This window comes from Onthophagus taurus, chromosome 2 (genome assembly GCF_036711975.1).
Source record: "Onthophagus taurus isolate NC chromosome 2, IU_Otau_3.0, whole genome shotgun sequence".
In the NCBI taxonomy this organism is placed as follows: domain Eukaryota; kingdom Metazoa; phylum Arthropoda; class Insecta; order Coleoptera; family Scarabaeidae; genus Onthophagus; species Onthophagus taurus.
Window position 1 is genome coordinate 200045 of NC_091967.1, and position 22292 is coordinate 222336.

At 31.7% G+C, this 22292-nt stretch overlaps 5 protein-coding genes across 7 annotated transcripts in view; 2 read left to right on the forward strand and 3 right to left on the reverse strand.

Annotated features, from left to right (window-relative positions):
• Positions 1 to 2702: 2702 nt before the first annotated feature.
• On the reverse strand, positions 2703 to 6833 carry LOC111422538 (Methionyl-tRNA synthetase, mitochondrial). 2 transcript variants are annotated; one of them, XM_071201548.1, is made up of 7 exons: positions 6742 to 6833; positions 6378 to 6503; positions 4318 to 4598; positions 4016 to 4250; positions 3719 to 3968; positions 3456 to 3667; positions 2703 to 3395 (listed from the first exon to the last, which is right to left on the reverse strand). In XM_071201548.1, exons 1-7 carry the CDS (start codon positions 6764 to 6766, stop codon positions 2779 to 2781), a joined length of 1746 nt encoding a protein of 581 aa, XP_071057649.1. In that variant the 5' UTR covers positions 6767 to 6833; the 3' UTR covers positions 2703 to 2778. The 2 variants fall into 2 exon arrangements, with proteins under 2 accessions (XP_071057649.1, XP_071057648.1); XM_071201547.1 differs by lacking the exons at positions 6378 to 6503; positions 6742 to 6833 and adding an exon at positions 4649 to 4786 and having other exon boundaries at positions 2704 to 3395.
• LOC139432771 (methionine--tRNA ligase, mitochondrial-like) lies at positions 5021 to 5986 on the reverse strand. The gene is made up of 4 exons (XM_071201549.1): positions 5887 to 5986; positions 5523 to 5648; positions 5192 to 5472; positions 5021 to 5130 (listed from the first exon to the last, which is right to left on the reverse strand). Exons 1-4 carry the CDS (start codon positions 5909 to 5911, stop codon positions 5101 to 5103), a joined length of 462 nt encoding a protein of 153 aa, XP_071057650.1. The 5' UTR covers positions 5912 to 5986; the 3' UTR covers positions 5021 to 5100.
• Positions 6834 to 6844: 11 nt separating the features above from the next.
• Positions 6845 to 8197, forward strand: LOC111422539 (DDB1 and CUL4 associated factor wap). The gene is made up of 2 exons (XM_023055741.2): positions 6845 to 7230; positions 7281 to 8197. The coding sequence occupies exons 1-2, from the start codon at positions 6944 to 6946 to the stop codon at positions 8038 to 8040; spliced, it is 1047 nt and encodes a 348-aa protein (XP_022911509.1). The 5' UTR covers positions 6845 to 6943; the 3' UTR covers positions 8041 to 8197.
• Positions 8198 to 12373: 4176 nt separating this feature from the next.
• LOC111422540 (Negative elongation factor A) lies at positions 12374 to 14530 on the reverse strand. Its single transcript, XM_023055742.2, has 6 exons — positions 14232 to 14530; positions 13911 to 14165; positions 13674 to 13851; positions 13425 to 13616; positions 13227 to 13367; positions 12374 to 13159 (listed from the first exon to the last, which is right to left on the reverse strand). Exons 1-6 carry the CDS (start codon positions 14439 to 14441, stop codon positions 12492 to 12494), a joined length of 1644 nt encoding a protein of 547 aa, XP_022911510.2. The 5' UTR covers positions 14442 to 14530; the 3' UTR covers positions 12374 to 12491.
• A 230-nt stretch (positions 14531 to 14760) lies between these two features.
• LOC111422536 (vacuolar protein sorting 13B) overlaps positions 14761 to 22292 on the forward strand; it is a 39455-nt gene continuing 31923 nt past the window's right edge. For both annotated transcript variants that reach the window (XM_071201550.1, XM_071201551.1), the window contains exons 1-9: positions 14761 to 15070; positions 15127 to 15389; positions 15443 to 15624; positions 15774 to 15984; positions 16036 to 16172; positions 20568 to 20734; positions 20812 to 21043; positions 21102 to 21333; positions 21393 to 21711. In XM_071201550.1, the coding sequence (XP_071057651.1) occupies positions 14984 to 15070; positions 15127 to 15389; positions 15443 to 15624; positions 15774 to 15984; positions 16036 to 16172; positions 20568 to 20734; positions 20812 to 21043; positions 21102 to 21333; positions 21393 to 21711 (1830 nt within the window). In that variant the 5' untranslated portion in view covers positions 14761 to 14983. The remainder of the gene's footprint in view (positions 15071 to 15126; positions 15390 to 15442; positions 15625 to 15773; positions 15985 to 16035; positions 16173 to 20567; positions 20735 to 20811; positions 21044 to 21101; positions 21334 to 21392; positions 21712 to 22292) is intronic.

The following is a 22292-nucleotide window of genomic DNA, read 5'->3' on the forward strand; positions in this document are numbered from 1 at the left end:
TTAAAAAAAAAGTCGTATCTCAAGAACGAATTGAGATATCATCATGAAATAAAGAACATTTTAAAGCAAATTTTATGAAGGTTTAATTAATGTACCATAAATAATGTCTTATCTATCGTAAACTTCGTCGTTATGATTTTTTAAATCCAACTCTGTATATTTGATATGAAATATAAATTTTGAAAAGAGCATCTCTTTTTTATGCAAAAAAATCGCAAAATGACGGACCAGCCACAAACGAAACTGCTTCTCTTCCGAATAAAACTTCAAACGTTGCAAATAATACGGCGATAAAGTACTTTTTTGCTATGTTGATCTTAGCAACCGTCGTTATGCAAAAATGACTTATTTCTACCGCGAGTAAACACGCCAATTCATTTAATGACGTTTGAAGAAAAAAGAAGTCATAGGCAAAAAACGAAAAAGTCATTTTTTTGTTTTTCGGCCATATTTTAAAAACTAAAACGGCTAGATCTAAAAACTTAGTTGAAAAATGATGAGCTCTGACAATAAGATACGCAACTTTGCTCCCATTTAACCATTTCTGTATCTCTTATGGTTTGTGAGATCACAATCTGGTTTTATACAAAATATTAATGGGACGGTCAACCAAGACAAAAAAAAAAGCCCATAAAGGTGATTCCAAAACATCCACACGAACGTCAGTATACAAGAAGCTGTAGAAAAGTCTACAAGGAATTGAAAAATTAATATGAAAAGCAACCAACGACACTTTTTAAGCACTCAAAGTAACTCTGAATGTCAGGTGTGGTTAAAAGTATATAATCAGTAATGATTTGGTTTAGTAATAAATCAAATTACGTTAAGAGTGTTTTTATGATTACTGTTAATATATACATATTAATATACAGGATGTCTCAGCGAGACCGGTCATTAGACGTTTCTGGGGTTCTGGCGAAAATAAAAATTTGAGAATTCAGACTTAAGTATTATCAATTACGATCTCTTCGACTAAAATATTTTCAGATTTCTTGCACTTCCGGTTATACCGGAAGTCGCCACCTACTTTATTTTTTTAAATGGAACATCCTGTATATTTTTACATATTTGGATTTGTCTGTTTTCAGGGTTTATAAATAAGTTTACTTTTTGCAATTTGATTCGGCCGTTCTCGAATTATTCGAATTTTTCTAGAAAAATCTGCTCCAGCAGACATTTGTTCAAAAAATCAGAGAACACTCGATTTTTGGGATATCAATTTAGGATTCAGAATATGCTTAAACAACATGATGGAGTATGTTTTGGTGCCGAGAACGGTTATCTAGAACGTTTGGTCACTTTACTATGGCACGTTCACTTTTCAAAATTTGGAAGTACCATAACTTCATTTTTTTAAATGGCAACCCCCATATTTTATTACTTAGTCGTCTTCGGCGTCTCATTCTACATCTTTTATATCCCATATGTCCCATACCTAACATTAATAGTTTAGGAGATAATTAGGGTTTTTTGAAAAATGCACCATAACATATGGATATTTAGCCTAGTGTGCCATTAAAAACAAGCCTTCTCAATGAGTTCTTGTCAAAGACTCACTTGTTTACGTCACTTGATGCATGTGAGCTAATAATTATCTGTTATGTCCCTTAATATTAGTACTGAAAAGAGTTAAAATCGATAACAATAACGAAAGTACTATTTACACAAATCAAGAAATTCTTAATTTATTTTTTATGCATAAAAAGCGCGACAAAGTTCGTAGTATGATTCCTAGATCTTCTTTGGCAGCTCGAATTGAGGTGTTGGGACTGGGCTCGAAATAAGCCAAGGCATTCACCTCTTTCGTTGCATTATCTACTACATTTTTTGGCCAATTTAACACGTGATTAATTCGTCCAAAATGCAAAAAATTTGCTTCTATTCTTTTAAATTTATCTTTTGTCATCGGAGGTAAATGCGGATAATTTTCATTAAATATTCTGCAAGTTCTACTAAGAACTTTGTCGCACTTTTCGTGCACAAAAAATAAATTATGGATTTCTTTATTTGTATAAACATTATTTACGTTATTAATATCCATTTTATCTGGTTTCAGACTCACAAGCATCAAACAACGTAAATCAGACTTTGACGTTTGTCAATAAGTCATTAAACATTTGTTTTCCATGGAACACTAGGTCAATATCGATATGATATGTGAGCATTTTTCAAAAAACCCTAATTATTTCTCAAACTATTAATGTTAGGCATAGGACGTATGGGATATAAAAGATGTAAAATGAGGCGCCGAAGACGACTAAGCAATAAAATATAGGGGGTGCCATTAAAAAAAATGAAGTTATGGTGCTTCCAAATTTCGAAAAGTTAACGTGTCATAGTAGAGTGACGAAACGATCTAGATAGCCGTTCTCGGCACGAAAACATACTTCATCATGTTGCTTAAGCATGTTCTGAATCCTAAATTGATATCTCAAAAATCGAGTGTTCTATGATTTTTTTAACAAATGTCCGCTGGAGCAGATTTTTCTAGAAAAAAACGAATAACTCGAGAACGGCCGAATCAAATTGCAAAAAGTAAAGTTATTTATAAACCTTCAAAACAGACTAATCCAAATATGTAAAAATATACGGGGTGTTCCGTTTAAAAAAATAAAGTAGGTGGCGACTTCCGGTATAACCGGAAGTGCTTAAGTCTGAATTCTCAATTTTTTATTTTGGCCAGAACCACAGAAACGTCTAATGACCGGTCTCGCTGAGACACCCTGTATACATAATAATACATTTTCAGTAAATAGTAATTTAATTTTTTAACTACATTTACATAAATTTATTACAATTTATTTTTCTCTTTTTTTTTTCTTTATCCTCTCTTTCGGTTAGAATCCGTTTAAACAAAATTGTTTTTTCTTTTGATAATTCCACAATTTCCTTAGTTTCGTCAACGTTCCAAGACAATCTCTTTAAATCGTTCCAAAATCTTTTATTTGGATCGACATTTAATTTATCCAACAATTGTTTAGACAATTGAGGAATAATCGGTTGTAAAATAATTCCGGAAACTCTCAACGTTTCAAACGTTAAATGTAACGTAATTTCTAATTGCGGTATTAATTCAATTTTTTTCCTTAACTCCCATGGTTTCATCGTTTCAACGAATAAATTCGCAGCATGTAAAGTGTTTATAACCGAATCAACAACTTTATAAAAGTTGTAATTTTCGTAATGTTTGAAACAAACGTTTTCTAACGATTCAACTAATTCTATTAGTTTCTTTCCAGCTTCAATTTTTGTTATTTCATTAAAGGCGGTTTTATTTAATGGTGGAATTGTTTGAGTTGGGTTTAAAGCGTTTCCACAACATCTACTTAATAAATTTCCGAATGTATCTGCTAATTCCGAGTTTAAAACTCTCATCAATTTTACTTCACTATAATCTGAAGAAAATATTTTAATTAATTTAAGGGGACCAACAAATTTTATTTAATTAAAGTTACTTCCATCGCGATGAGTAATTCCTTCTCGAAGTAAAAAGTAACGAATCCCTTCATTTGTGTATGTGTTACTTAATTTTATTGGGGAAATAACATTACTTTTAGATTTTGACATCTTTTCACCATCAACGGTCCAATGGGAATGGCAAAGAATCGTTTTTGGTAACTTTAAACTTGCTGCCATTAAAAAAGCTGGCCAATATATTCCATGAAATCTAATTAAAGTAAATTACTAAAATGTTCATGGAATAATATTCATTGATTACTTTAATATATCTTTGCCAATAACTTGAACGTTAGGTGGCCAACAATTTAACTCATTTGGATATCCAACAACACTCAAATAATTAATTAAAGCATCCATCCAAACGTAAATTGTTTGCGTACTATCGCCCGGTACTTTAATACCCCAATGTACTCTAGAAATTGGTCTTGAAATGGATACATCTCGCATTTCATCTTTTGTTATCCAATTTAATAAGATTTTATGAAACTTTTTTGGTTGAACTGCGTTCTCTAAAACTTAAAATGTAATATAAATTTCAAATAAATGAGTTTAGTACCGTTTTGTAATAACCAATTCTTTAAATTATCTTGAAAATTCGATAATTTAAACATATAATTTTGTTCTTCTGTCCATTCAACTGGATGTCCACTTTCTTTAGAAACTTTTATTTTTTGTCCATTACTTAATATTTGGTCGGTTACTTCTAAATCGCTTAAAAATGTTTCATCAGCTATGCAATACCACCCGGAATAATTTGCTGAGTAAACACAACCATTTTTATCTATAGTTTCCTTAAATAACATCAATTAAACAGCAATTGCAAACTACAATTCTTATATTAAATAAGGATAATTTTACCCAAAATTTATGCACAGCCTCTTTATGTTTAGCTTCGGTAGTTCTTATAAATCGAGTATAATCAACACTAAAACATTGAAACATCTCTTTATAACTATTAGAAACATTTAAACAATATTCATTTAGAGGCTGATTATGCTTAATGGCTGATTGCTGAATTTTAGTTCCATGTTCATCAGTTCCTGTTGAAAAAATAACATTTTCTTCAGGATGAATTAATTTTTGAAATCTTTGAATCGCATCCGCTATAACGGAACTGTATAAATGGCCTATATGTGGCGCTGGAATTATATGATGAAATTTACAATTTTCTAACTAAATTAATGCTTACATGCGTTCACATAGTAAATAGGAGTCGTTATATAATAGCTTGGAATCAACGTGGAATATCTTCGTAAAGGTTTAATCATATTTTTCTTAGTGAATGATCGGCGAAAACATAACCTCATTTTCTAACCTCAAAAATGCATCAAAAATGATAAACGTCAAAAATTCATTTGATTTATTAAAAATACTTGAAATATATTTGTCAAAATAATAAATTCTCGCAAATAAAATGTTTTTAATTACATATTATGCAAAATTATAAAATAAAAATAATAATTTCAATGAAAATTTTATTGAATTTTTATCGCCACCTATTTTTAAAAAGCCCAACTTTAGTAAGAATGCATTTTAGTTTGTAAGCATAATTTTTTTTACTTACCGCTTAAAATCTCGAGTATGTACATTTTTCAATTCTACGTAAATATTATTATTATAAACTTATGATTCTTTGTAACGTTAATAAGATCCATTTTTATCTATAGTTTCCTTAAATAGCATCAATTAAACAGCAATTGCAAACTACAATTCTTATATCAAATAAGTTTACCCAAAATTTATGCACAGCCTCTTTATATTTAGCTTCGGTAGTTCTTATAAATCGAGTATAATCAACACTAAAACATTGAAACATCTCTTTATAACTATTAGAAACGTTTAAACAATATTCGTTTAGAGGCTGATTATGCTTAGTGGCTGATTGCTGAATTTTAGTTCCATGTTCATCAGTTCCTGTTGAAAAAATAACATTTTCTTCCTGATGAATTAATTTTTGAAATCTTTGAATCGCATCCGCTATAACGGAACTATATAAATGGCCGATATATGGCGCTGGAATTATATGATGAAATTTACAATTTTTTAACTAAATTAATGCTTACATGCGTTCACATAGTAAATAGGAGTCGTTATATAATAGCTTGGAATCAACGTGGAATATCTTCGTAAAGGTTTAATCATATTTTTCTTAGTGAATGATCGGCGAAAACATAACCTCATTTTGTAACCTCAAAAATGATAAACGTCAAAAATTCATTTGATTTATTAAAAATACTTGAAATATATTTGTCAAAATAATAAATTCTCGCAAACAATATGTTTTTAAATACATATTATGCAAAATTATAAAATAAAAATAATAATTTCAATGAAAATTTTATTGAATTTTTAGCGCCACCTATTTTTAAAAAGCCCAATTTTAATAAGAATGCATTTTAGTTTGTTAGCATAATTTTTTTTACTTACCGCTTACAATCTCGAGTATGTACATTTTTCAATTCTACGTAAATATTATTATTATAAACTTATGATTCTTTGTAACGTTAATAAGATCCATTTTTATCTATAGTTTCCTTAAATAGCATCAATTAAACAGCAATTGCAAACTACAATTTGTATATCAAATAAGTTTACCCAAAATTTATGCACAGCCTCTTTATGTTTAGCTTCGGTAGTTCTTATAAATCGAGTGTAATCAACACTAAAACATTGAAACATCTCTTTATAACTATTAGAAACGTTTAAACAATATTCGTTTATTATGTTTAGTGGCTGATTGCTGAATTTTAGTTCCATGTTCATCAGTTCCTGTTGAAAAAATAACATTTTCTTCCGGATGAATTAATTTTTGAAATCTTTGAATCGCATCCGCTATAACGGAACTATATAAATGGCCGATATGTGGCGCTGGAATTATATGATGAAATTTACAATTTTTTAACTAAATTAATGCTTACATGCGTTCACATAGTAAATAGGAGTCGTTATATAATAGCTTGGAATCAACGTGGAATATCTTCGTAAAGGTTTAATCATAATTTTCTTAGTGAATGATCGGCGAAAACATAACCTCATTTTGTAACCTCAAAAATGATAAACGTCAAAAATTCATTTGATTTATTAAAAATACTTGAAATATATTTGTCAAAATAATAAATTCTCGCAAATAAAATGTTTTTAATTACATATTATGCAAAATTATAAAATAAAAATAATAATTTCAATGAAAATTTTATTGAATTTTTAGCGCCATCTATTTTTAAAAAGCCCAACTTTAGTAAGAATGCATTTTAGTTTGTTAGCATAATTTTTTTTACTTACCGCTTACAATCTCGAGTATGTACATTTTTCAATTCTACGTAAATATTATTATTATAAACTTATGATTCTTTGTAACGTTAATAAGATCACCACCGAAAGTATGAACAAGTAGAAATAAATTAAAGTGTTTACCCTTCGTAAAGGACAAAAATCCTTTACCCCTTTTAAAAACAGACTGGAGCATATTCGTAATTCAGCTAAAATGGCCCATTCATCGGTGGGTCCGGCTGTTAAACGAAAAGAAATTTACAAGTATGTAGCCCCATGGCCCCTTTACAGTATGAATTGGTCGGTGAGACCTGATAAAAGATTCAGATTGGCTTTGGGAAGTTTTGTCGAAGAATATAACAACAAAGTTCAAATTGTCTCTTTAGATGAAGATAGTAGTGAGTTTACACCAAAGAGTACTTTTGAACATCCATATCCAACAACAAAAATTATGTGGATACCGGATAGTAAGGGAGTTTTTCCCGATTTATTAGCCACAAGGTAGGAAATTAAAAGTGAGCAAAAAATAAGTGTATAATATTTCTTTTTAGCGGAGATTATTTAAGAGTATGGAGAGCTGGAGAACCAGATACACGTTTAGAATGTGTCTTAAACAATAACAAAAATTCCGATTTTTGTGCTCCATTAACAAGTTTTGATTGGAACGAAGTTGACCCAAACTTAGTAGGTACTTCCTCGATAGACACAACTTGCACTATTTGGGGTTTGGAAACTGGACAAATTTTGGGCCGGGTAAACTTAGTTTCCGGTCATGTAAAAACCCAATTAATAGCACATGATAAAGAAGTTTATGACATAGCGTTCTCTCGTGCTGGAGGTGGAAGGGATATGTTCGCTTCAGTTGGGGCGGACGGTTCAGTTAGAATGTTTGATTTACGCCACTTAGAACATTCAACAATAATTTACGAGGACCCAGCGCATACACCATTATTACGACTTGCCTGGAATAAACAAGACCCAAATTATTTAGCGACGATTGCGATGGATGCTTGCGAAGTAATCATATTAGATGTAAGAGTACCTTGTACGCCAGTTGCAAGGCTTAATAACCATAGGGCGTGTGTTAATGGGATTGCTTGGGCTCCACATTCATCATGTCATATTTGTACGGCTGGCGATGATCATCAAGCGTTAATTTGGGATATACAACAGATGCCTAGAGCTATTGAAGATCCCATTTTGGCATATACCGCCGCCGAAGGTGAAGTTAATCAGATTCAATGGGGGGCGACGCAGCCCGATTGGATCGCAATTTGTTATAATAAATCTCTAGAGATTTTACGTGTATAAGAAGGTAAATTTAAGGTAGGTTAACATTAATTTATTTTTTTGTTTATTATGGTAAGTATAAGTTGAGGATTTAATATAAATGATATATAGAAGGTGAGATCAGAACCGGAATTATTAGTTTCTCCTTAATTACAATGTTATTTTTTGATATACAGGGTGTCTCAATGAGACCGGTCATTAGACGTTTCTGTGGTTTTGGCCAAAATAAAAAATTGAGAATTCAAACTTAAGTATTATCAATTACGTTCTCTTTGTCTAAAATATTTTCAGTTTTCTAGCACTTCTGGTTATACCGGAAGTCGCCACCTACTTTATTTTTTTAAATGGATCACCCTATATATTTTTACATATTTGGATTTGTCTGTTTTCAAGGTTTATGAATAACTTTACTTTTTGCAATTTGATTCGGCCGTTCTCGAGTTAATCGAATTTTTCTAGAAAAATCTGCTCCAGCGGACATTTGTTCAAAAAATCATAGAACACTCGATTTTTGAGATATCAATTTAGGATTCAGAACATGCTTAAACAACATGATGGAGTATGTTTTGGTGCCAAGAACGGCTGTCTAGATCGTTTGGTCACTTTACTATGACACGTTAACTTTTCGAAATTTGGAAGCACCATAACTTCATTTTTTTAAATGGCACCCCCCATATTTTATTACTTAGTCGTCTTCGGCGTCTCATTTTACATCTTTTCTACTCCATACGTCCTATGCCTAACATTAATAGTTTGAGAAATAATTAGGGTTTTTTGAAAAATGCTCACATATCATATGGATATTAACCTAGTGTGCCATGGAAAACAAATGTTTAATGACTTATTTATAAACGTCAAAGTCTAATTTAGGTTGTTTGATGCTTGTGAGTCTAAAACCAGTTAAAATGGATATTAATAACGTAAATAAAGTTTATACAAATGAAGAAATCCATAATTTATTTTTTGTGCACGAAAAGTGCGACAAAGTTCTTAGTAGAACTTGCAGAATGTTTAATGAAAATTATCCGCATTTACCTCCGATGACAAAAGATAAATTTAAAAGAATAGAAGCAAATTTTTTGCATTTTGGACGAATTAATCACGTGTTAAACTGACCAAAAAATGTAGTAGATAATGCAACGGAAGAGGTGAATGCCTTGGCTTATTTCGAGCCCAGTCCCAACACCTCAATTCGAGCTGCCAAAGAAGATCTAGGAATCATACTACGAACTTTGTCGCGCTTTTTATGAATAAAAAATAAATTAAGAATTCCTTGATTTGTGTAAATATTACTTTCGTTATTGTTATCGATTTTAACTCATTTCAGTACTAATATTAAGGGACATAACAGATAATTATTAGCTCACATGCATCAAGTGACGTAAACAAGTGAGTCTTTGACAAGAACTCATTGAGAAGGCTTGTTTTTCATGGCACATTAGGCTAAATATTCATATGATATGTGTGCATTTTTCAAAAAACCCTAATTATCTCCTAAACTATTAATGTTAGGTATGGGACATATGGGATATAAAAGATGTAGAATGAGACGCCGAAGACGACTAAGTAATAAAATGTGGGGGGTGCCATTTAAAAAAATGAAGTTATGGTACTTCCAAACTTTGAAAAGTTAACGTGCCATAGTAAAGTGACCAAACGTTCTAGATAACCGTTCTCGGCACCAAAACATACTCCATCATGTTGTTTAAGCATATTCTGAATCCTAAATTGATATCCCAAAAATCGAGTGTTCTCTGATTTTTTGAACAAATGTGCTGGAGCAGATTTTTCTAGAAAAATTCGAATAACTCGAGAACGGCCGTATCAAATTGCAAAAAGTAAAGTTATTTATAAACCCTGAAAACAGACAAATCCAAATATGTAAAAATATACAGGGTGTTCCATTTAAAAAAATAAAGTAGGTGGCGACTTCCGGTATAACCGGAAGTGCAAGAAATCTGAAAATATTTTAGTCGAAGAGATCGTACCCTGTTTTTCCGTTAGAAGCCGCGGTTTCGTATGAAGAAAAAGTGGTTTTAAAGCACGGCTTATAAAAGGTTGCGGCTTGTAGATATGTACAAAATGTACCTATCTAAGTATTTATTAGAATTATATTTACATTATATTTCTCCATTTAAAATGTTATTCAAAAATGTTTTTCTGATCGGTTTTCTTTGACGGCTAGAATTTAAACATCAAAATATAGCAAACAGTTGCAAAACATTTCAAAAATAGTACTTTTTTATTTTTAATAAAAGTTCATTTACGTAAATATCTAGGTAATTAAAAAAACCCAAATATATTTTAATGAAACAATATAATATATTCTACATTAAAACAAAAGATATATTCTATGAGAAATAAAACAAATTATGTACCTACTACTATGTGTAGGTAGATAACTATCATAAAATCCATGTCTTCTTCATGACCTGGTCTATCCGAATCAAAGCCTGACAAAAGGCAGTCAAACAATAAATGATCGTCCTCGTGATTATTTTCATTGCTTTCTTTCTAATCGTTTACTTCCACTTCATTTATAGGTTCATCTTCTTGTAGGAATTATTTCTTCATTGTAGAATTTTATTTTAGTCTTTCTAAATCCGTTTTTAATGACGTCCTCAGAAATATTTTGCCATACTGTGTCAATCCAATTAACGATTTCTTCATAAGACACTCGCTTTATCGGTTTTCCTGTTTCTTTATAAGCATTATAAGAATTGATCATAAATTTTTCCCACAATTCTCTTAGTTTTGCTTTAAAAGATTTATTGAAATATCCAACGGCTGTAACAGTTTCGTTAATCTTCCAGGTGTAACTGCAGGTATTGTTTGATTTTTTTTAATTTATTTTTTACAGCATCGGTGCGATGTCCAGGTGCGGAGTCCAACATTAATCGGCCATTATCCCTTTTAAAAAATGATCCAAGCCGTTTATTTAGTCTTAGTTTCTTTAGTCTTTAGTATTTAATTTCATTTAGCCATAGCTCCATTTCATTCGAAGACATCCATCCCTTTTCATTAGCCGAAATAATAACACTTTTTGGAAAATTTCCTTTTGGGCGTGTTTTTCTTTTAAATAGTACATATGGTAGCAGTTTCTTGTCACTAGCAAGAACACTTAAAGCCACTGTGAAATTAGATTTTTCATGTCTAGTAGTTACAATTTTTATGTCATCACTGCCTTTTTTTGAAAAGTAAATTTTGATGGTAAGTCAAAACTCACTGGTACTTCATCCATATTCCCAATGTTAGGTAAGTCCACGTTTATTTTGGTTTCGGTTACGAAATGTTGAAACTGTATTAACTTTTCCTCCCAATTTGCAGGCAAATGTTGTCCAACCGATGTTGCAGCTCTTCTTACATCATTTCTTTTCATGAAATTATATACCCAATTTGGTGATCTTTTAAATGTAATTTCTAACTGCTCGGCTACTAATTTTGCTTGTCACAGAATCTGTTTACCAGTAACTTGTATTCCATCCTTTCTTTTTTCAGTTATCCAATTTTTTAATTGAATTTCTATTTGTGGCCAAGGTGTTACTGCTCAACAGATCTGAATGTGTGCTTCTTATAATCGAGAGCGGCTTGTATTTGAGTGTGGCTTATATATGTGTGCGGCTTAATAGGGATAAAATGTAGAAAAAATGAAAAAAGTATAACATTTAATAAGCCGCGGCTTATATTGAATGCGGCTTCTAGCGGAAAAACAGGGTAATTGATAATACTTAAGTCTGAATTCTCAAATTTTTATTTTCGCCAGAACCCCAGAAACGTCTAATGACCGGTCTCGCTGAGATGGTTATCATAAAAATTAGTAAATTAAAAATTTTTGATCCTGACTCACCCTATGTATATCTTAAAAAATTAATTACCTGTAAAAATGTGAATTTATTTAGACATTCTAGATTATTTTTTAATTTATAAAAGCACTCTAATCAAGATAGACGCATTTAAGTTTTATGTTTCAGTCGTATTTTATGTTGTACATAGTTTTGGGTTATTTGTGATATATCAATATCATATAAGTGCTTAAAATCTTTTATAGTGTAATCATAATTATCAAATAAACACCATTTTATAAAAAAAATGGTTATTATTTATATTTGAATATCCTAACAAATAAAACAACCATTTAGAAAATAATACAACTTTTAATGCTTAACAATATATACAATTATTTGCACAAAATGATCAGTTAGCAACTAGCAAAAACATGAATAAATTATTAGTGTATATCACTATATATACACAATCAAAATAATGTGAAAATTTCTAAATAAAACTAATTGTGTTAAACTAAAATTTGTTTGTAAATAAATACAATTCAATATCGTCTTAAAATCAAGATTAATTTTAAAAAGAAACGTTTCAATATATTTAAACTCTTATTAAAAAAATTTGTACATTTCAACTTATCTCAAACTTAAAAAATTTCTAATTCGAAACGAACAAAAAGAGATCTACATTTATCAAACGAGTGCGGCGGCTTGCGCATTCTGTTGTATCGGTTCGACACTTTTTTCAATATGTCTGTATTTCCTAATGCGTTTCCACTCGCCGTTGTTATAATTCATTTGGAAATGTGTCTCAACCATCATCGTCAAATAAGTATCATCGGGTTGTTGCACATTTTCCTGATCCTCAGATAACTTTATCGTCACTATATTACCCAAATGCGGGCAAGGATTATCTCTTGATCCCGCCATAAATCCAAGAATAAGGGCCTTCTCAGGTCTCGTCACTTTATTAGCCGCTCTAAACATTTCCTGCGCTTCCAACATTTGTTCGCGAGTCAATGCTAATCCGCGTCGTTGTAACGATGTGTTAGCAGCGGGCGGTTGTATTCTAACCTGCGTCACATGTTGGACGGGACGCGTTGATATCACCAGAGGTGTTCCAACAGGCACGGCAGTCGCTGGTTGTTCTGCAACAATCGCAGTTCGTTGAGTAACGTTTGTCGTGGTTAATAAAGGCGGTACTGGTCGTATGATGGATGTTGTTATGTATTGAGGAGCTGTCGTTGTTGTTTGAATAACCGTTACGATTGAAGCTGGAGCTGCGACAACCGATGATGGTTGTTGTGTAGTTTGGGAAATTACTGTGGTTGAGACTGTTGCTGTAGATGGAGATGTGGGTGCTAAAAATATTAATAGGGTGTATAAATGTATATAAAGTATTTAATCTATTTAATAGAACGCTCGTACTTCTTGAAACGGCGGGTTGCGGTGTTGGTGGGGCATAAGTTGTAGCGGATGCTAATCCAGCTGCATAATCCGGTGCGGGAACTGCAGGTGGAGGTGAATTTTGAAGACCTGTGGTTTCCACAGCCTTTTTCTCTTCCATTTCTACAACAAAAAACTAAATTTACTAACTTTCAAATATTAAATTCAAAACATTCATACCTTGCATCTTCTTTCTTTTTTTAGCAGCCATAAATCCGAGTGGTTGATCTGAAATATCCAATAACTTAACACCACCTTCCTTACGACCTGCTGCAGGTCTTGACAGTGGTGGTCGATTCGTTAAGGTGTTTGTTAAAGCGTTAGATCTAAAACCAGATGTTGGAACTCTACTTGGGATACCTTTCAATGGAGCTAAAAATATTTTTTTAAAGTTATTAATTAGATATTGATTTAACAAGGATTTGTTACTGGTATCGGTCATTTTTCGTGGCATCCCTCGCGACCTAACAGGTATAACTGGCGCAGAAGCTTTTTTAAGGTTAGAAGCAACATCGTGAGATTTTTGTAATAAGTCACTGCGTAAAATTGCCGATTTTGGTTTCTTTTTTATAGTAAAATGCTTTATAGGAGCAGGCTGTTGACCAACCTTAAAAAAATCAATTTTAAGTTTTAATCCAACCGCAATAGAAAATCCAATATACATACAACGGAAACTAACGCTGGTTTATTTAAATAATGACATTCCATCGGTAGCATAACATGATCAGCTTGCTTCTTAACCAATTTCCTTAATTCATTAACTAAATCGGTGAATATGGGTCGAACTTCATCTACATCGGTTAATTCGGTGTTTAAAGATCCTGTAGCTGGGAAAGTTTTTAAAGACTCAGCAAGCATAGAAACCCATAATTCGGAATCACCAATAGCAACATCTATAATTTGATCCAACTCAACTCGCCACTAAAAAAAATTTATCCGAATCAGTTACATTATTAAAACGAATCTTTTTAAAAGGTAAACACGCACCTCCTCGATGTTTCTACGAGGTATGTGGAAGAAACTAAGTAGCAATTTTAGTTTAACTTGCGTTTGAAGGTCAGGAAAGCAGTCCTTGATGTTTCGTAGAACCTCAGCGTTTAATTGACCGCATATCGAACCTCCAGTCCAAGAATCGTTGGAAGTTCCGAGTTTGTTATGTAGCCAGAGTGAGGTATCGCTGTCCCGCACGTTCGCCATGTTGGTTGAAGCGCAACTGCACGAGAACCGCGAACATAAATGCGCGTTAAAACGGGGCCAATGCAATGTGTCATGTGTCAAATCAAAACAACGCGAACGTATTCTATCGGCATGTTTGAACACTACATTAAGATATCTATAATATGATTTTTTTATTTTATTATTAAATTTAATTCATTATTAGTAATTATTAAGTTTGAATATATATTATAATCAAAAAAATAGATAGGTTTTAAAACATAGTCTAAAATGCATTTTTGATAGTTAAAATAAATATTAAATTGCGCCCCCTACCCGAACTTTAATTAACCTAAATTGTAAATATGTCAAAATTGTGTCAAAATCAGTCAAACTACACGTAGCGTTGAATGACGTTTTTATTTAAAACCACCGCACAAACTGGGGGTTTAAAGTTGTTTTAATATTCCTTGAAGATTATTTTTAAAAAAACAGCACAAAATCAAATCATAACCAAACGTTTCGTTTAAGTTAAAATGATACTTAAATAATAACCAAAAAATTATTTCTTAAAATCATATTAAATGTTTAAATTAGAATCATATATAACGCCTTTAATTTTGAGCTATGTTGATAAGTATATTAAAAATTTCCGATTGGAAGATTCTCAGGTAATTAATAAAATTATCATCTAAGTTAGTTTATTATTCTTTGATATTTTTTTAAGGTATCATTGTGGGGTGGAGATGCATCGTTTCATAATTTGGACTTACGACTCGAGGTGCTTGAGCAAGAATTACAATTACCTTTTAGTTTTGTATCGGGACACATCCATGAACTTTCCATACATGTGCCATGGACCAAATTAACTTCAGAACCTATTTCCATTACCATAAATACTATAGAATGTATTTTAAAATTGAGAAGTACAGAAAATGATAAACCATCTGAACCGCCGAAAGAAAAACCAAAAAAAATTCAAGGAAAAAAGTTAGTTGTTTGAAAATGATTTACTTTTATTTATACAATAAAATTCTTTATAGACATGAAGTGGAAGCTCCACCAAGTTACGTTCATGCATTAATCAATAAAATAGTAAGTAACATTAGGATTTATTGTAACAATCTTATTTTGAAGTATGTGGAAGAGGATATTGTGCTATCTATGAATATTAAGTTGTTAACGTATGAGTCTTGTGATGAGAAATGGGAACCAACGTATTCAGGTAAGTGATAAAAATGAATAAAAAAAAGTCTTAATACTTAGCGATAAAATTTTATTATTGTCATTATATAAATCTTGATTACAAAAATGTTGTCTTAGAATACCTTTTTTGGTCATATTATAAGAAATATCCAACCCATTACATTATAGATTCTTCCCCAGCGCAGGTAACAATGCGAAAATTAATCACTGTAAACGATCTCACTATATGTTTGGATAAAAGGAATGCATCAGGAAAAATTGACGTTTATCAAGAACCAATGTTATACCGATGCTCTCTAACCATGCATTTTCTACGAACCTATCAATCTTCAAACATTTCGAAAGCATCCACTACAAGATTTGATATTTATTGTAACAAGTAAGGTTAAGAAATAGTTTCTAACAATTTTTATATTCTAATTATTTTTAGCATGGAATTTAGTATGACTGAACAACAAATTCCGATGGTAATAAGACTCGTTTTATTGGCGTGTACATTGGGTGGAAATGATATGAAAAGTGAACACGATGTAAAAATCTGTGATGAAACTAGTTATGAGGCAATGGGTAATTTTTATAACATTTATTTATTTATTGGGATCAAGCAAGTACAATACAATAAACTATACAGGGTGATTCACATAAGAACCGACACAGAGCAGGGACATGTAGAGGACAATAAATTAAAATGATTTAACGTAACTTACCTCTATACTAAGTTGTACACCTGACGAGTTATAGGCCTTCAAAGTTGGCTCTTAAATTTTTAAAAAGTTCAATATCTTCGTAATACATTAAGCTAGAAAAACCAAATTTGGTATACGTTATGAGTGTACCAAGGGTATTAATTGATAGCAAATTGAACTCAATTGAAGCATTTCAAAGGGTTGATTAAAGGTGATGGTACCCTAAATTTTGACAGATTTTTTTAATCTTTTGGCGGATTTAATACATTACTACTTCATTTCATGTGGAATTTGATTCTAAAACTTTTCTTACTCTTATTATTTTTTAAAAAACTTCGTCGTTTTCATAGAAAACTTAAATAACTAAACCCACGTATTTCGTAATGTTGCTTAAAATAAGCGAAAATTCAGTGGTCGGCTATGAAATTGTACGTCAAACTTGACAAATAGGTTATAAAACCTTGTTGTCAAATAATTTTATAACCTATTTGTCAAGTTTGACGTACAATTTCATAGCCGACTACTGAATTTTCGATAATTTTAAGTAGCATTAACGAAATTCGTGTCTTTAATTATTTGAGTTTTTTATGAAAACGACAATGTTTTTAAAAAATAATAAGAGTAAAAAAAGTTTTAGAATTAAATTCCACATGAAATCAGGTAATAATGTGTTAAATCCACCAAAAGGTTAAAAAAATCTGTCAAAATTTAGGGGACCATCACCCGTAATCAACCCTTTCAAATGCCTCAATTGGTCTCAACTTGCTACCAATTAATACCCTCGGTACACTCATAACGTATACCTAATTTGGTTTTTCTAACTTAATGTATTACGAAGATATTCAATGTTTTAAAAATTTAAGACCCAACTTTGAAGGCCTGTAACTCCTCAGGAGTACAACTTAGTATAGAGATAAGTTGTGTTAAATCGTCTTAATTTATTATCCTCTACATGTCCCTGTTCTATGTCGGTTCTTATGTGAATCACCCTGTATATAGGATGTATCTAAATTACTGCACCAAACTTCAAGGGGTGACTCTTTAGTGGATTTTAAGGGTACTTTGATATATGAACCATGGGCGAATTCGGCTCCCCTAAGGAGCTACACCCCTCCAAAAATTTTAATGTTTAATTTTCTTTTTAATTCTCAAAAACCATAAACGCTAGGAAAATGAAATTTGGGGAATATGTTTAATTCATAATAGGGCACGTTTTGACCCTATTTGTACTTTCAACCTACCCATCTAAACTACTATACTCTGTTTTTAAACCAGGAGGAGTATTTTAAATTTGTCACCAGATTGACCTTGCACGTGATTGGTTGAATGCGAGGAAGGTTCACACACAGGCAATTTTGATTTTGAATTTGAAGGTTAGGTTATTGATAATTCGACAGTTTCGTGTCATTGTTGTAAATTTTGTTTAAACTCTTTTGCGTCTTCAATTAATACACTCATAACCTTAATGTTAATTTGTATGTTTAGTGTTGACGATAACAAACGAAAATAAATACAATAATAAGTAAATAAATAATAATAATTATTAATTTAAATTTACCGCCAAAATATCTAGTGATATTTTCTGGTAATTTTTCCTAGTGTAAATCTGACTTTCGCGTTTACTCCTCCTGGTTTAAAAACAGAGTATAGTTCTAGTGCAAGTGTTAGTTCTAGTTTTAATTGTTATTCAGCGCTAAGTTGTATATTTTTAAGTTTCGGGTTTAGCCCTGTGTCTTCAGACGCTGAATGTTAGGTAAGGTTAGTTTTGTTTACAAACATTAATTATACCATGAAGTATTCTTTGGCAATTAGTAATGGCAATTATAGCGTGAAGTTTTCTTTTGTAATGTCAATTATAGCGTGAAGGAATGTTCGGTAAGGTTAGTTTTGTTTACAAACATTAATTATACCATGAAGTATTCTTTGGCAATTTGTAATGGCAATTATAGCGTGAAGTTTTCTTTTGTAATGTCAATTATAGCGTGAAGGAATGTGAGGTAAGGTTAGTTTTGTTTACAAACATTAATTATACCATGAAGTATTCTTTGGCAATTAGTAATGGCAAGTATAGCGTGAAGTTTTCTTTTGTAATGTCAATTATAGCGTGAAGGAATGTTAGGTAAGGTTAGTTTTGTTTACAAACATTAATTATACCATGAAGTATTCTTTGGCAATTAGTAATGGCAATTATAGCGTGAAGTTTTCTTTTGTAATGTCAATTATAGCGTGAAGGAATGTTCGGTAAGGTTAGTTTTGTTTACAAACATTAATTATACCATGAAGTTTTCTTTGGCAATTAGTAATGGCAATTATAGCGTGAAGTTTTCTTTTGTAATGTCAATTATAGCGTGAAGGTATGTTAGGTAAGGTTAGTTTTGTTTACAAACATTAATTATACCTTGAAGTTTTCTTTGGCAATTATACTCTGTTTTTAAACCAGGAAGAGTATTTTAAATTTGTCACCAGATTGACCTTGCACGTGATTGGTTGAATGCGAGGAAGGTTCACACACAGGCAATTTTGAATTTGAAGGTTAGGTTATTGATAATTCGACAGTTTCGTGTCATTGTTGTAAATTTTGTTTAAACTCTTTTGCGTCTTCAATTAATACACTCATAACTTTAATGTTAATTTGTATGTTTAGTGTTGACGATAACAAACGGAAATAAATACAATAATAAGTAAATAAATAAATAATAATAATTATTAATTTAAATTTACCGCCAAAATATCTAGTGCTTTGATTATATATAATATGGATTGAGCCAACGTGAGAGATAGCTTGCGCAAGGTGATCGAACCGAGATAGACATAGAAATGTACTGCCATATAATGGGTGTACTGATAGAAGTGAGATAGATATAGAAGCGTACTGACATATAATATATCTATCTTTGTTACACTTTCACATTATCGCTTTCCATCTGCGTCTATTCACCTTGAGCAACATTTTTGTTAGTAGATATATTCAGTTAGCTCAATCCATATTATATATAATCAAAGATCTAGTGATATTGTCTGGTAATTTTTCCTAGTGTAAATCTGATTTTCGCGTTTACTCCTCCTGGTTTAAAAACAGAGTATAGTTACTAATTGTAGGCTATCTCAGAAACTATAAGAGATATGAAAAAAGTAGGTGCCATGTCCCGGTCTCTTTTTTCGAGACTAACCCAATCCCGCAAACACCAAACCTCTATCTTCTTTTGTTTTTAAGTTATAGCCAAAATGTCAAATGTTCGTGATTTCAAAAAATGCTCATATTTCGTTTATTTTTGAAATTAGAGAAATGGGGTTGATACGTAGTAGATTATGGTGTTACTGAAAAGAGCATATTTTTAGCTTTCCAATGATGTATTGCACGCATGGTGTATTTGGGAAAAATAAGCGTTGTTTTTTAATTCTAAAATATTAAAGATTAATATTCAAAATTTTAATTATAGTAGGCGAGGAAAACGTTAAATGCCACTTAGTTACTATAGTAACGTGAGTTTACTGATCATTTCATTCATGAATTTTTCGAGGCGAGTTTCCCGCTTAGAAATTCCTTATTATCTTTAAATACATAAAGCGATAAAATTAAAAAATGTCCATATCCCATATAAACATCGTTTCAATGGAAAGTCCGCTGCCCAGTTTATGATCCCTAATCTTCCTCTATCTCACCCAATTTCAAAAGAAAAGGTTGCTAATATGAAAAAACTTCTAAATCTCATGGTTGGGGAAAACTGGGAAGATACTACCGAAGGTTTCATTCATTAATACCCAACTGTTCTAACTTCTAACCTTACAACCAGTAAGTTTAGTAGAAGAAGATGACACAGTCTGTGACTGTTTAATTCCTAAAGTTGTTGTTCATATTTAATTATTCATTAATTAATACGTTTCTTGTATTTTTAATAAACAAACTTTATCTACAAATCATTTTTTATTGGTGAACAAAGTCAGGGATAAGACACTGAGAAATTTAAATCAACTATTCAAAGTTTTTATTCGTTTTATTCGCCTATAATAACACCGAAATTTGCCCACCCTGTACATCAATCAGTCAATCCGGTACCACATTCCCATTCCTATTCTCTCATCGTCTATTGAACGTCTTTTTTGCTCCTTCTACAACAATGTTAGCCATTTGTCCAGTGTGCCACTTGGATCTTCGTTCTGTTCTTTATGTTATGTCCTATCATTTCTTTCTTCAAGATCGTGTTGTCCAATAATGTTGCATTGAAATCGCCCGTCATGACATGGTTGATTGAATAAAATAAATTTTTTTTTATAGTTGAACCGAATGATACAACCACTTCTTGGGCCGGCTGGATATGGTCATTTGTACCATCAATTCGTTCGTCACAAGATGAACCAGGGGGAGAAGAACAACCGATCGTTCCAACAGGACACACGTTACACATCGGATTTTACGTAGACACAACGTGTTTAGTTTTTAAAGTAAGTTATATTTCGAATTTTATCGGTTATCTTTTCGGTTACTTTTTTTGTTTAGTAAATAAAAAAAAGCTTCGCAGGTTTCGGAAAGTAGCAGCGATCGAAGTTATTATTCGCAGAAGAAACTCAAATATTACCCATTGTTGCTTTTAAAAGTGCAAGGTCTTTATTCGGAAACTATTATTCACGGCTTGAAATGGGTTAACGCCAAAGCGGGGATTGGAAATATAGAGATTCAACCATTGGGGTTGTGTACTTGTGGTGTCGTTGATATTTTTGAAGAAAATTCAGTTCAATGTTACTTTTCAGCAGGTTATAAGTAATTTAAAATTAAAATTCTTTTTAAATATTTATTTTTTGTAATAAGCAGGTTCCGTTACTGAAAATCACAAAACTGATTCGCTATTTGACGCGGAAGCCGTTGAAAATAAAGGGCAACGAAAATTGTATAACGTTTCATGGGATTACCATGTTGCCCACGTAACTGAAACAACTATGTTGGATAGAACGGCTGCTTTTGCGGTCGATTTTGTCCATGAAGTTGTTGTGCCAGATGATATGACTTCTGATCAACTGTCGGATATCACAAATCTTGAATATAGGTTGGTTCAAGATTTTTAAATAAATTATTGCTTATGGCATTTAATTAATTCCGTTTTAGTAACATTTTAGTAAGGACTTTATTAAGAATCGTTGTTGGTCCAATTCGAGTGAAAGTTTGTGCTGGATTAATTCACCGTGTTGAATGCATGGTGGCGGCTGCTTCAGCTTATGATTACGCCCCTTATATAGTTGAAAAATCGCACCCCCCATCAAAAGTTGATTTACAACCACCTTCAACTGATGATTACGACGCTTTAAACGAAAACATTCCAATACAAGTTATGCAATACACCATCATTGCCCCTGTTATTGAAGTACATTTATTCGATCATCCTAAATTTGAATCAACTAAAAGTTATTTATTTAGAAAAAGGAAGGTAAATCTCACATTAATTTATTTGTCCACGACTACCTTATAATATACAGGTGTCCCGCAACGATTGTACAAAACTGTATCAGCGTATTCTATGATCAAAAATAAACAAAAAAAGCCTAATAAACATAGGTCCGAAAATGGACCATTTTCGAGATATTCAAAGATTTAGTTTCATAAGTTGATATTGTTAACATCATGAATTTAAATTTGTTTTTATAATAATTAAGTCGTTACTATGATTACGATAAGTTGTCTAATCAAAAAAAAATAATAATACTTCACGACATTATTATTTTACTATTTCATTTAATAAAACTATTAAGTATGGCTCCTATTAATTACTCCAAGGAAGAGATGGCGGATATGGTGTATTGTTACGGACTAGCTGATGGAAATGCGTCGTTAGCAGCTCGTCATTACGCGCAAAGGTTCCCGAACAGACGATTGCCTAATAGTCACACCTTTAGCAGACTATTTCTCAGATTAAAAGAAACGGGAAGCGTAACCCACAGCCATTCCACGGAGAGACATTACACAACGCCGGTGGAATTAGAAGAAGTAGTTTTGAGAAGAGTCGATGAA

Excerpts from the sequence above, each read along its gene's own strand:
- LOC139432771 (XM_071201549.1), bottom strand. The coding sequence starts at position 5,911 with ATGTACATACTCGAGATTGTAAGCG. Across the intron at positions 5,473-5,522 it reads TATTTACTATGTGAACGCAT|CGCCATATATCGGCCATTTA; the intron begins GTAAGCATTAAT and ends ATATAATTCCAG. Across the intron at positions 5,131-5,191 it reads AGGCTGTGCATAAATTTTGG|GAAACTATAGATAAAAATGG; the intron begins GTAAACTTATTT and ends ATGCTATTTAAG.
- LOC111422538 (XM_071201548.1), bottom strand. The coding sequence starts at position 6,766 with ATGTACATACTCGAGATTGTAAGCG. Across the intron at positions 4,599-6,377 it reads TATTTACTATGTGAACGCAT|CGCCACATATAGGCCATTTA; the intron begins GTAAGCATTAAT and ends ATATAATTCCAG. Across the intron at positions 3,668-3,718 it reads ATTGGCAAAGATATATTAAA|ATTTCATGGAATATATTGGC; the intron begins GTAATCAATGAA and ends TACTTTAATTAG.
- LOC111422539 (XM_023055741.2), top strand. The coding sequence starts at position 6,944 with ATGGCCCATTCATCGGTGGGTCCGGCTGTTAAACGAAAAGAAATTTAC. Across the intron at positions 7,231-7,280 it reads CCCGATTTATTAGCCACAAG|CGGAGATTATTTAAGAGTAT; the intron begins GTAGGAAATTAA and ends ATTTCTTTTTAG.
- LOC111422540 (XM_023055742.2), bottom strand. The coding sequence starts at position 14,441 with ATGGCGAACGTGCGGGACAGCGATACCTCACTCTGGCTACATAACAAA. Across the intron at positions 14,166-14,231 it reads CTCGTAGAAACATCGAGGAG|TGGCGAGTTGAGTTGGATCA; the intron begins GTGCGTGTTTAC and ends AATTTTTTTTAG. Across the intron at positions 13,368-13,424 it reads AAAAAGAAAGAAGATGCAAG|AAATGGAAGAGAAAAAGGCT; the intron begins GTATGAATGTTT and ends TTTTTGTTGTAG.